The sequence below is a fragment of the Cervus elaphus genome, chromosome 20 (assembly GCF_910594005.1).
Source record: "Cervus elaphus chromosome 20, mCerEla1.1, whole genome shotgun sequence".
Taxonomy (NCBI): domain Eukaryota; kingdom Metazoa; phylum Chordata; class Mammalia; order Artiodactyla; family Cervidae; genus Cervus; species Cervus elaphus.
Window position 1 is genome coordinate 39,513,124 of NC_057834.1, and position 13,992 is coordinate 39,527,115.

The 13,992-nt window shown below is 39.0% G+C and overlaps 1 protein-coding gene across 1 annotated transcript in view; it reads left to right on the top strand.

The window, feature by feature from the left end:
* NUP210L (nucleoporin 210 like) overlaps positions 1-13,992 on the top strand; it is a 98,270-nt gene that overhangs the window by 60,600 nt on the left and 23,678 nt on the right. Inside the window, exons 17-25 of the mRNA XM_043875638.1 lie at positions 2,875-3,067; positions 7,049-7,137; positions 8,364-8,468; positions 9,576-9,677; positions 11,218-11,346; positions 11,705-11,832; positions 12,536-12,668; positions 13,097-13,159; positions 13,519-13,698. Coding sequence (XP_043731573.1) covers positions 2,875-3,067; positions 7,049-7,137; positions 8,364-8,468; positions 9,576-9,677; positions 11,218-11,346; positions 11,705-11,832; positions 12,536-12,668; positions 13,097-13,159; positions 13,519-13,698 — 1,122 coding nt within the window. The remainder of the gene's footprint in view (positions 1-2,874; positions 3,068-7,048; positions 7,138-8,363; positions 8,469-9,575; positions 9,678-11,217; positions 11,347-11,704; positions 11,833-12,535; positions 12,669-13,096; positions 13,160-13,518; positions 13,699-13,992) is intronic.

The window sequence follows — 13,992 nt, forward strand, 5'->3', positions numbered from 1 at the left end:
AAGTCAAGTGGGCTTTAGGAAGCATCACTACGAACAAAGCTAGTGCAGGTGATGGAATTCCAGTTGAGCTATTTCAAATCCTAAAAGATGATGCTGTGAAAGTGCTGCACTCAATATGCCAGCAAATTTGGAAAACTCAGCAGTGGCCACAGGACTAGAAAAGGTCAGTTTTCATTCCAATCCCAAAGAAAGGCAATGCCAAAGAATGCTCAAACTATTGCACAATTGCACTCATCTCACATACTAGTAAAGTAATGCTCAAAATTCTCCAAGCCAGGCTTCAACAGGACGTGAACCATGAACTTCCAGATGTTCAAGCTGGATTTAGAAAAGGCAGAGGAACCAGAGATAAATTGCCAACATTTGTTGGATCATCGAAAAAGCAAGAGAGTTCCAGAAAAACATCTACTTCTGCTTTATTGACTATGCCAAAGCCTTTGACTGTGTGACCACAACAAACTCTGGAAAATTCTTAAAGAGATGGGAATACCAGACCACCTGACCTGCCTCTTGAGAAACCTACATGCAGATCAGGAAACAACAGTTAGAACTGGACATGGAACAACAGACTGGTTCCAGATAGGGAAGGGAGTATGTCAAGGCTGTATATTGTTAGCCTGCTTATTTAACTTATATGAAGAGTACATCGTGAGAAACACTGGGCTGGATGAAACACAAACTGGAATCAAGATTGCCGGGAGAAATATCAGTAACCTCAGATATGCAGAGGATTTCCCTGGTGGCTCAGATGGTAAAGCATCTGCCTACAATGTAGGAGACCAGGGTTTGATCCCTGGTCGGGAAGATCCTCTGGAGGAGGAAATGGCAACCCACTCCAGTACTCTTGCCTGGAAAATCCCATGGACAGAGGAGCCTGGTAGGCTACAGTCCATGGGGTCGCAAAGAGTCAGACATGACTGAGCAACTAAACTTTTTAAACTTTCAGATATGCAGATGATACTACCCTTATGGCAGAAAGCAAAGAAGAACTAAAGAGCCTCTTGATGAAAGTGAGAGAGAAAAGTGAAAAAGTTGGCTTAAAACTCAACATTCAGAAAACTAAGATCATGGCATCTGGTCCCATCACTTCATGGCAAATAGATGGGGAAGCAGTGGAAGCAGTGAGAGACTTTATTTTTTTGGGCTCCAAAATCACTGCAGATGGTGACTGCAGCCATGAAATTAAAAGATGCTTGCTCCTTGGAAGAAAAGTTATGACCAAGCTAGATAGCATATTAAAAAGCCGAGACATTACTTTACCAACAAAAGTCCACCTAGTCAAAACTATGGTTTTTCCAGTAGTCATGTATGGATGTGAGTGTTGGACTACAATGAAAGCTCAGTGCCGAAGAAGTGATGGAGAAGACTCTTGAGAGTTGTTTGGACTGCAAGGAGATCCAACCAGTCCATCCTAAAGGAAGTCAGTCCTGAATATTCATTGGAAGAACTGATGTTGAAGCTGATGCTGAAGCTGAAACTCAAATACTTTGGCCACCTGATGCGAAGAACTGACTCATTGGAAATGACCCTGATGCTGGGAAAGATTGAAGGCAGGAGGAGAAGGGGATGACAGAGGATGAGATGGTTGATGGCATCACCGACTCACTGGACCTGAGTTTGAGTAAACTCCGGGAGTTGGTGATGGACAGGGATGCCTGTTGTGCTGCAGTCCATGGGGTCACAAAGAGTTGGACATGACTGAGCAACTGAACTGAACTGATCTTCAAGTGTTCTGATATTTTCTTCTGCCTATTCTTATCTGCTGTTGAGTTCATCTAGTAAAATTTTCATTTCAATTATTATAATTTTCAAATTAGAATTCCTTTATGGTTCTGTTTTATAATTTTTATCTCTTTACTAATATCTTATATATGATGGTACATCATATTTATGCTTTCCTTTAGTTATTTAAACATGGGCTTCTTTAGTTCTTTGAACAAAACAGTTGATTAAAAGCCTTCATCTAGTAAATCCAATGTCTGGGCATCCTCAGGGACAGTTTCTATTGACTGCTTTTTTCTTTTTTCCTGTGTATGGATTCTACTTTCTTGTTTCTTTGCATTTGTGATAATTTTTAATTGAAAACTCAACATTTAAAATAACATGATGTAGCAACTCTGAAATCCGATTCTTCCACTAATTAGGTTTTGTGATGCTGGTTTTCATTGTTGTTTGCAGTGGCTGTTTGTTTAGTGACTTTCCTGCAGTAGTTCTGTAATGTGTTATTCTCCGTCCTCTTTGTCAGCTTTGTGGACATAAATTTCCTTAAATCTATGTCTATGTGGATATAGATTCCCTTAAATTTTTGTTGGAATTATGTTAAATTCATATATAAACTCAGAACAACTGAAATTTTTATGATGTTGAGTCACCCTGGTCATCCTGTCCAAGAGCATATGAATATCAAAATCAAATTTACATAAAAAATTTTAAACAGGTATAAAAGACATTTGGGGGGCATTTGGGAAAATTGAAATATTGACTGTATAATATATAACATTGAATTAAGGTTAATATTGTTATATATTATAATACATAATACATAACAGTTTTTGCTACTCATTCTTAAGAAATGCATGCCTAGGTAGTTAGGGGTAAAGTGCCATGATACCTACATCATTTGGCAAAAAAAAAAAAGACACACACCCACACAAATACACTCTCACAGGGAGTGTAAAAGTAGAGGGAGAGATAGAGAAAACAAATGGTGCATTGGGGTGAAGTATATATAGGTATTCATTATACCATTCTTTTAACATATCTGTACCTTTGAAAACTGTCAAAAAATGTTGGGAGAAAACATGATCTTCAGGAATATCTTGACACCTCTTGAGCTATTGTTTTTTTCTTTTCTTACTTTTTATTTTCATATAGATTCCTGTATCAAGCCTGAGAGATACAGTCCTAGAACTGGCAGTGTTTGATCAACACAGGAGAAAGTTTGATAATTTCAGTTCACTGATGCTAGAATGGAAATCCTTAAATGAAACCCTAGCTCATTTTGAAAATTATAATTCAGTGGAGATGGTTGCAAAGGATGATGGCAGTGGGCAGACCCGGCTACATGGTATTGTAAACATTTATGAATCTTTTTGTATACCTACTAAATGGTTATACACTAAGTATTTCCTTGTGCATGAGAGTTTATTTATCCTATCTCACCTTTCATCTTCAATCTTTGTATTTTTTAGAAAACATAAAGGTAAATTCCCTTGTTTGCAAAGTTAGGGTCTAGAGTCCAACATTCCTCACAAGAACACAAAACTAAATTAATTTTTAAATGGACTAGTTGCCTATTATTTGCCTAAAACTTTGGAAATAGTATTCAGTTGTTAGCCAGTGCTTATTGAGTGACTTCTACATGTAAGGCCCTCTGCTTGGAGGTTTAATGATAAATGAGACACTCACAGCCTCTGCCCTCATAGACTTACAGTCCAGTTGGGAACACCAGACTTTAAACATTACAACTGTGTTAAATGTTCTGAAGTGAAAGTGTGGGGTGCATTTATAACAGAAGAACCTAACCTAGTTTAGATCAAAGAAGGCTGCCCTGAGAAAGTAACATTTACTCTGGTAAGGCAGAAAGAAGAAATAGAATGAACTAGATAAGTCGAGTGAGACTTACTTAGCGAGAGAGCAAGAGGCACAAGATGAAATTCTAAGAGGGCAAAAAGCCCTCATGGACAGTCACTCATCAAGCCTCTGATGGTATCACATTTGCTGAGGTTCTGTTCTCCAAAGCAAGTCACCTGGCCAAAACCAGAGGCTTGGTGGGCCAGGACTATTCAAGAGCATGGATACCACTGCAAGCCATTAATATAACAATCTGAGTGCATGCTCAGTTGCTTCAGTCAGGTCCGACTCTGCTACCCCATGGACTGTAGCCCTCTAGATGCCTCTGTCTATGGGATTCTCGTGGCAAGAATACTAGAGTGGGTTGCCATGCCTTCCTCTAGGGAATCTTCCCAACCCAGGGATCAAACCCACTTCTCCTGCATTGGAGGCGGATTCTTTACCACTGAGCCACCAGGGAAGCCCAATATAACAATCTACCACAAATTAACCCCAAAAGTGAAGAAGAAAATGGTTAGAAGTAATTTTAGGTTTCTGGTGTGAATATTTGAGAACCATTTTTTAAAAAAGATTTATTTATTTTATTTTTTGGCTGTGGTGGGTCTTCGTTGCTGCACACAGGCTTTCTCTCTAGTTGCAGCCAGCAGGGGCTATTCTTCATTGCAACATGCGAGCTTCTCATTGCAGTGGCTTTTTTGTTGTTGCAAAGCACAGGCTTTAGGCACACGGGCTTCAGTGGTTGCAGTGCATGGACTCAGTAGTTGCAGCTCACGGGCTCCAGAATGCTGGCTCAGTACTTGTGGCACACGGGCTTAGTTGCTCCACAGCATATGGGATCTTCCTGGACCAGGGATCAAACTGATGTCCCTGGCATTGCAGGGTGCATTCTTAACCACTGGACCACCAAGGAAGCCCACCATTCATTTTTTCAACTTTGAATTTTATATTGGAGCATAGTTGATTAACAATGTTGTGTTAGTTTTCAGGTGTACAACAAAGTGATTCAGTTATACATGTACATGTATCTATTCTTTTTCAAATTATTTTCCCATTGAGGTAACCATTCAATTGAGTAAGAAACACCAGAGAGGAACTTCCCTGGCGGTAGTTAAGAATCCACCTGCCAGTACAGGGGACACAAGTTTGATCCCTGATCCTGGAAAATCCAACATGCCACGGGGCAAACAAGCCCGTGTGACGGGACTACTGAATCCACGCCTAGACCCCATGCTCCACAACATGCATCACAACGAAGAGTAGACCCCACTCGCCACAACTAGAGAAAGCCTGCTCACAGCAACAAAGACCCAGCTCGGCCAAAAATAAAAAATAAAAAGAAACATTAGAGAAATAAGATTTAACCTTTTCCTTACCCTCCAGGAGTTTATAAATGAAAGTGAAGTCGTTCAGTAGTGTCCGACTCTTTGCTACATGGACTATAGCCTACCAGGCTTCTCTGTCCATGGGATTTTCCAGGCAAGAGTACTGAAGTGTGTTGCCATTTCCTTCTCCAGGAGATCTTCCAGACCCAGGGATAGAACCCAGGTCTCCCGCATTGCAGGCAGACCCTTTGCCCTCTGAGCCACCAGGGAAGAAGCTCCCTCCACCAGGGAGTTTATACTCAGGACCAATTTAAGGGCTTAACTACAGACTGTAACATAGTACTAATATGTATATGATACTAAACATTAAAAAACCAATAATGTGATACAGTTAATGTAAAAAGTGGTAGGGAAGAAAGAGATGCTTGTTATACCCTGTAATGATGAATCACCAGATACCATCCATTTTATTTTCTAAATGTTTTTTTTTGTTTTATCCCTTCCTCTCTAACTTCATCACTAATATCCTCGTAACCTCTATCGTACATCACCATAGTAGCCTCCTAACTGATCTCGGCGTGTCTCTCCTACCGTCTAATCCATCCTGCATACTACTGTCCAGAATGATCCTTCTAAAGTATAAATGCAAAACTCTGTCTTAAAATTATTTTTAAAATAATTTGTCTACTAATTTATTGAGCTCTTATGACATGCCAGATACTACATTAAATACTTTATATACTTTTTTATTTTTATCTTTTATTTTTTTATTTTTTTTTTTGGCTACACTGGGTCTTAGTTGTGGCGGCTGGGGTTTCTCTAGTTCCGGCACGAGGGGAGCTTCTCTTGTGGAGCATGGGCTCTAGAGTGGCTCCTGGGCCACAACAGGGATAATATGTCAGTCTCCCGTAACTGCAATGAGGATAACAAGAGAGAATGTATATATTAGACTTCCTATATTATCCCTGTTTAGTAAGTTTACTCACTCATTAAACATTTATTGAGTTTTTATTACATTCTAGGCTGAGTTTTAGGCCCTGAGATCATAACAATAAACAGATGAAGCCGCAAGTTCTCTGATGTCATAGCCTATAGTATGCTCTTAATTATTGACTGTACTGTTATCAGTGTTGTCACAGTGTCTTTCTGGGTAAGTTCATGCAGCTTAACATACCAACCCACACCTGCTTCTTTGGCTTCACCTCTTATTACCACCCACATGTTTCTACATTTTTCTCAAACTCAGTGACTTTAGATCCTTAACCATGACAAGCCTTGTGATTCCTCTTTCCTTTGCATAAGTTCCTTCTTTGTGCTCTTATATATTCTGTATTATGTGCTTTGTACATACTTCTATATTGTAGTGTATTGGTTGGTTTACCTCTCAGCCACCCTCCTAAGCTGTGGGTTTCTCTGAAGGTAAGAACAGTGTTGTTTTCATCTCTGTATCCTAATTACTGCCATAGTACCTAACATATAGTAGACCCTTAATAAATCTTTGTTTTGAATGAATAAATGTAAGATCATGAGAAAATGTTCTGCAGATTTATGCATGATCATCATGTGTTGAGCATATAATAAGAATTGACCTCAGTAAAGTGGCAGATTCATGTTAGTTAAATTGAAAAGAATAAAGGAGTAAAGCAAAGTCAGATTATAGATGGCTTCAAACACCAGTTTAAGGAGTTTGAATTGCTCTAATAAGGGCTAGTTAGCCATTTAAAATTTTTGAGTAAGGGACTGACATAACATTTACATACACATAACAGTTTAGAAGCGTAAAAAGTCCCAAAGGACTTTCTCTTTATTTCTCACTTCTATTTTTAAATCAAATAAAAATTTCCCCATACACTACTGTCAGCTTATTTTTGGACTCACAAACCATTAGAACTGGAAAGAATTTTTGATTTTTGCCTATCAATCTCCCGTTTAATAAAAGAACTGAGAAATAAACATTGCCCAAGGTCAGCAAAGTCAGCACAAAACGCCAGTTTTCTGTTTCTTTTATATTTCCCTAATCACTGTGTGTGTGATTTTTTTTTCCTCCCTCCAATAAAATACCACTTGGAAAAAATTATGGTAGAGTTTGGTTTTCTGGGGACCCTTTTGTATTTTACATGTTTCTCACAGGGTATTTTTCTGCATGTCTCCAGGTCATCAGATCCTTAAAGTACGTCAGATAAAAGGGACTGTACTCATTGGAGTTAATTTTGTGGGCTATTCAGAGAAGAAAAGTCCAAAGGTAAGTGGAGACTGTTATATGAAAAATATTAATTAACTGAAATTTAAGGCTCCTTCAGTTCAGTTCAGTTCAGTCACTCAGTCGTGTCTGATTCTTTGCAACCCCGTGAATCGCAGCACACCAGACCTCCCTGTCCATCACCAGCTCCCGGAGTTTATTCAAACTCATGCCCATCGAGTCGGTGATGCCATCTAACCATCTCATCCTCTGTTGTGCCCTTCTCCTCCTGCCCCCAATCCGTCCCAGCATCAGGGTCTTTTCCAATGAGTCAACTCTTCGCATGAGGTGGCCAAAGTACTGGAGTTTCAGCTTTAGCGTCAGTCCTTCCAATGAACACCCAGGACTGATCTCCTTTAGGATGGACTGGTTGGATCTCCTTGCAGTCCAAGGGACTCTCAAGAGTCTTCTCCAACACCACAGTTCAAAAGCATCAGTTTTTTGGTGCTCAGCTTTCTTCACAGTCCAACTCTCACATCCATACATGACCACTGGAAAAACCAAAGCCTTGACCAGACGGACCTTTGTTGGCAAAGTAATGTCTCTGCTTTTTAATATGCTATCTAGGTTGGTCATAACTTTCCTTCCAAGGAGTAAGTGTCTTTTAATTTCATGGCTGCAGTCACCATCTGCAGTCATTTTGGAGCCCCAAAAAATAAAGTCTGACACTTGTTTCCACTGTCTCCCCATCTATTTCCCATGAAGTGATGGGAAGAGATGCCATGATCTTAGTTTTCTGAATGTTGAGCTTTAAGCCAACTTTTTCACTCTCCTCTTTCACTTTCATCAAGAGGTTTTTTAGTTCATCTTCACTTTCTGCCATAAGGGTGGTGTCATCTGCATATCTGAGGTTATTGATATTTCTCCCGGCAATCTTGATTCCAGCTTGTGCTTCTTCCAGCCCAGCGTTTCTCATGATGTACTCTGCATATAAGTTAAATAAGCAGGGTGACAACATACAGCCTTGACGTACTCCTTTTCCTATTTGGAACCAGTCTGTTGTTCCATGTCCAGTTCTAACTGTTGCTTCCTGACCTGCATACAGGTTTCTCAAGAGGCAGGTCAGGTGGTCTGGTATAGTCTGTAAATATAGCTGATGTAAATCTGAGCATCATGCACCTTTATGATTGTGCTATCTTTGGTGCTTGAAAGAGTACTGGACTCTTCACTCCCTGAGACGAGGAATTAACAATTGGTGTTGACCATCATGGCTCTTCCTACATCTCTAGGAACTTTCCAACTTGCCCAGATCTGCGGCTGTGGAGCTGCTCCTGGTAGATGATGTAACAGTATTGCCTGAGAACGCCACCATCTATAACCACCCTGATGTGAAGGTAGGAGCTGTATGGTTCTAGCTAAATGGAATCATGTTGGAGGGGAGAGTTCTAGGTTATTAAAATTAACAGTATAAATATAAAAAACTCACTTATGTGTTAAAAATCACTGATACGTATATAATATATATATAATAATTATCCTTAGCACTAATACTTTAATAATTATGCTTGGTCTTTGGTCTATTGATTTTAAGCTTTTATTTATTTATTTTTTAAATAAAAAGTTTTATTGGAGAAAAATAGAACCACCACATACACAGGGAAAAGAGCACAAAAATTCAACTGATACAGAACTGAAAGTCACAACTACCCAATGTTGTTTGCGATTACTTTTCAATTTCTTAAATGGCTTCCCTCAATTTTCAAATAGTCTGGCCAATTTTTTTCAGCTGAAATTGCATCAAGTTTTCAAAAAATTAAGAGCCTCAGCGAAGGGACCAGCTTTAAAGATAACAAAGGTGACACCAAGTCTCCTAATAGGATCAATTCTACCAAAAAATTCCTGAAGCACATAACTACTGAGTCTGGTAGAACAGTAGATCAGAGACCATCAGGAATTAGTTAGAACACTGACTCAGACGGTCCAGTATGCAGAGAGGGCAAACAAAAAAGCTGCATTTCCCTGTCACATGAGGTCACGTAAGAAAACCAAGGAGGTGCTAAGAAAATACAGGCAATGGCTGCTCAAAATAATTAAGAAGGCATTCTAAATACCACATATTATTAGACAATAGTGTGTAAAGTGATGCAATTAGAAAACAGGCAACTTAAAAAAAAATATGGTCACAGGTCTTTGAGAACTCAAGAAAACAATCAATAGTAGACACAAGAGTTGAAAGTCTTCTCAGCTGAGGGTTGAAAATGAAAGTGAAAGTGAAGTTACTCAGTCGTATCTGACTCTTTGCGACCCTGTGGACTGTAGCCCACCAGGCTCCTCCGTCCATGGGATTCTCCAGGCAAGAATACTGGAGTGGGTTGCCATTTCCTTCTCCAGATTTTAATCTTTTAATGTCATACTCTTTCTTAGGTAAGTAGAAATTACTTTCTTTGAAATATTTATAATCCAAAGGGAATGGAATATTATTTGTCTTGATTTTTCCATAGGAAATATTTAGCCTTGTGGAAGGATCTGGTTATTTTTTAGTCAACAGTAGTGAGCAAGATATTGTCACCATCACTTACCTGGAAGCAGAAAGCTCTGTCCAGGTGAGTTCTAGAAATATCCTCAGATTGACGGTCTCAGGTCAAAGCTCATTCTTAGGAGAATGATTGGAAAAATTTTATTGGGCATTTCAAACTTGTTACAAGGAATAACATTTGTGTCTTTTTCTTTTTTTTTTAACCTATGTAGATTCTTAAACCAAAAAAATGAGTTGTGTTTTTTTTTTGTAACTACCTATAGAAGGAAATGGCAACCCACTCCAGTATTCTTGCCTGGAGAATCGCATTGCCAGAGGAGCCTGGTGGGCTACAGTCCATGGGGTCACAAAGAGTGGGACACGACTGAGCAACTTAGCATAGCATATAATATGGGGAAATTTTTGGTTCTGATTGAATGGAAACAGTGTAGAAGACATCTAACTATAAGATTTCCATTAAAACAAAGTTCAGAAAGAGAAAAACAAGTATCATATATTAATGCATATATATGGGAATTTAGAAAAATGGTTCTGATGAACAGAACCATTCTGTGGACACAGTTGGGGAAGGTGAGGGTGGGACAAATTGAGAAAGTAACACTGACATATATACACAATCATGTGTAAAAAAGATACTTAGTGGGAAGTTACTAAATGACACAGAGTCCAGCCTGGAACTCTGTGATGACCTAGAGGGGTGGCGGGAGGGGAGGGAGACTCAGGAGGGAAGGGATATATATATATGTATAAAATTATGAGCGACAGACATTGTCGTACAGCAGAAACCAACACAAAATTTTGTAAAGTGATTGTCCACCAATTAAAAAATAAATAAAAATTTAAAAAGAAGGTTAATTTTTATAAATTTCAAAGCATAGATCTGTGTGCATAGTTAAATATACTGTTGACTTTATAAGCTGAGTATATGGTGTTTTCAGCCCGACATGGCAACTCAAAATGTTAATCTGACTCCATAGTCAATATGCCAAGGGATTTTCTTTTAGTTGACTTGCATTAATAAAAAGTGTACCTTAAATTAACATATGTATTTATTTCCTTCAAAGAGCTCAAAGGAATTTAACTTACTGTAGTCATAATGTTGCTTTTTAAACGGGGAGATTGAGGCCCTGCGTGCCAGCAAAGGATGTAAAACCATCCTGCCGTGCAGGAGCCGTGCGTAGCACAAGAAGGAAAAACGAAGCATCGATCCACCCTGTGCTCTCTCTCCCTACTCGTGATTGCGGTGTAAATGTCCCTGGTTTTCTTCCTCAATCCTTTCCCTGTTCAGAATTTAAAAGCTGGATATGTTGGATTCTGCTTGAAATCAATCAATTTAAACTCTGCTCTTTATCAGTTAATAAATATTTGTTAAGGGTACATATTTTGCCACAAACTGAAGCATCACTTTAAGGGGACACATTATGCTGAAACTTATGCCATATATGCCTGAACTTAGGCAATATATGCCTGAAACTTATAATGTGACTTCTCAGAGTTTCTATCACAAAATAAGATACTGTATTTTCTACTTTGGATGGAAATAATTGCTCTGATTATGCTTGGAGCATGTTTACTTCTTTATCCAGCTGCAATCTTCTTCCCTCTAGTTAGTTCCACTGCATCCAGGAGTTCTCACCTTGGAAGTCTATGATCTGTGTCTGGCGTTCCTGGGCCCAGCAGTGGCTCACCTAAGGGTGTCAGACATACAAGAGCTGGAGCTTGATCTGATTGACAAGGTGAGAAGTGTTTGCTTTATCTCTTAAGGGAAGCAGGTGTCTTTCTCACTCACTAGCGTCACTTAAGATAGTCTGTGCTCGGCTACTGTGTGTATTTGCCAGGCCCTTTGATAATGTTAATGGAAATACCTGCCCTTAAAGAACACCATTCCAACATTAATCATGATGAAGGTAGAGTGTTAAAGAACGGCTTAAAAGAATACACATAGATTACACTTACTTGCTCAAAGGCTGATCAAGAACATTTAGCATGAACCAAAGGGCTTGCCACCTCTGCGTTAAACTGCCCTAGGTAAATGAGACAGCTTTACTAAATTACCTTTTAATTTCTTTTTTAATTTTTATTTTTAACTACCAGGTTGAAATAGGTAAAACTGTGTTAGTAACTGTGAGGGTTCTTGGCTCTTCCAAACGCCCATTCCGAAATAAATACTTCAGAAACATGGAGCTCAAATTGCAATTGGCTTCTGCCATTGTGACCCTGGCGTGAGTACTATTTCAATACTTCTTTCTCCTTAAGTTTATTTTCATGAGAATATCCCTCCTGGTAGCCTGATTATCTCTCCCTTAGGTTATTTCAGATTTTCTTCTTTCCTTTTTTGTCACAGTATCTTTCAGCTCACATTCTCTTCCCATATTCAACTCTTGACAAAATACCCCTTCCACATCCTCAGATGTCTTATTTTGGGACTAATATGTGTCTCATTAACATTTCTATTTTATGGAACTTCTTGGATGATATACTTTGGGGATGCTTCAGACTTGAGGACCTTCAAAAACTCTATCTAGAAGTAGAGGCACTGGTATTCCCCTCTGCAAAAGAAAAAATACAGAAATTCTGAGGCAATTTAGTATTTGTAGTTTTGCCAGGCTATGTTTATATTGCCCTTATTCCTTTGGAGACTTAGAACAAATATTTGCCCTTCAGGAGCTTCCCGCCATTGCTATGAACTTTGTCTTGACTCTGAAAGTTATTTTCTGGCAGTTCCTTTTAACCTGGGGTAAAATGAGCAGAAGATTGGGAATTCCCTGGGAGTCCAGTGATTAGGATTCTGTACTCTAAGGGCTATGTGCCTGAGTTCATTCCCTGGTTGGGGAGCTAAGATCCCACAAGCATCTTAGAAAGATGTATAACTGGCCAATCTTAAAAACAAATCTTTCTCACCTAGAAATTCATGCGTCTTTTCAGGCTAATGGAGGAACAAGATGAATACTCTGAAAATTACATCCTTCGAGCTATCACTGTTGGGCAAACCACACTTGTAGCTATTGCCAGGGACAAGATGGGGAGAAAATTCACATCAACCCCTCGGCAAATTGAAGTAAGGAAACTATCTCATCCAAAATTCATACTTCATCTTGTTTATAAATTTATAAGTTTTATAAATATCCAGTGGTTAGGACTCCATGCTTTCACTGCCTACATCATAAGTTCAATCCCTGGTTGGGGAACTAAGACCCCACAAGTTGTGAAGTATGGCCAAAAAAAGTAATTGTAAACATAATTTTAATGACCACTTTTATTCCAGTGAGCGGATACACAATAACTTATTTAAGCATTTTCACTTAAGTAATTTATAACTTTTTGCTATTAAAATGAAAATTTGTGTTTATAAAATAAAATACCTGTCTTTGTATACAACTTCATTGTACATAATTTTTTTTTTTCCCTTAGAATAAGCTGCATGATCATTTATTGTGACGTTAACTCTAGTTAACCACTGTTGTCTTTTTGGTTTTCTCCTTCAAGGTGTTTCCTCCATTTAGACTTGTTCCAGAGAAAATGACACTGATTCCAACTAACATGATGCAGGTGATCCTAAAGCCAAAAATGGGTCTTTCTCTTCATCCCACCTCTGCCCCACCCCAATACACATATACACCTCTTCCTGTTGGCCTTCCCTTGTCCCCTGTCAACCAAGTACAATAGGATCTGATAAAGAAGAAAATTAGTATTTTCTTTGTTCTATGATAGTCGTGGTATGAACTACTTCTTGGAATCCCATGGATTATTTATAGCACTTCTATTTCCTCTGCATTTGAGCTGATAGGGCATATGCTGGTTGGAAAGTGGGGGAAGGTGAAGAAGTTGAGTTGCTCAGACCGAATGTTGGAAAAGGAGATGTGACTTCTCCTCAAACTCCAGCATTCATTGGTGTGTTTAAATTTCAGGTGATGTCTGAAGGTGGCCCTCAGCCTCAATCTATCATTCATTTCTCCATCAGTAATCAGACCGTGGCTGTTGTTAATAGGAGGGGCCAAGTTACAGGGAAGGTAGTTGGCAGAGCCGTGGTCCATGGCACCATTCAGACAGTAAATGAAGATACTGGAAAAGTCATTGTGTTTTCCCAGGTATCGGTTCTTTGTTCTGCTTTGCTTCTGCTCTTGCATCTGGGAATCATATTGGGAGGTGGAGGAGGAAGTAGTGATGGGGAGGGTGTCAGTAGCCCATGGGAAATATGTGATCTTTAATGAAAAACTCACTGAGTATTTGACATTGTTATGAGACATAGTCCCTATGCTTAAGAAATTGTTTCAAGAACAACAACAAAAATCCCCCCCCAAAAAAACAAAAACAAAAATCCCATATACATTGCATATTTTTGTTGCCATTGTTGTTGAATGCCCCAAACAACAACAATCAAA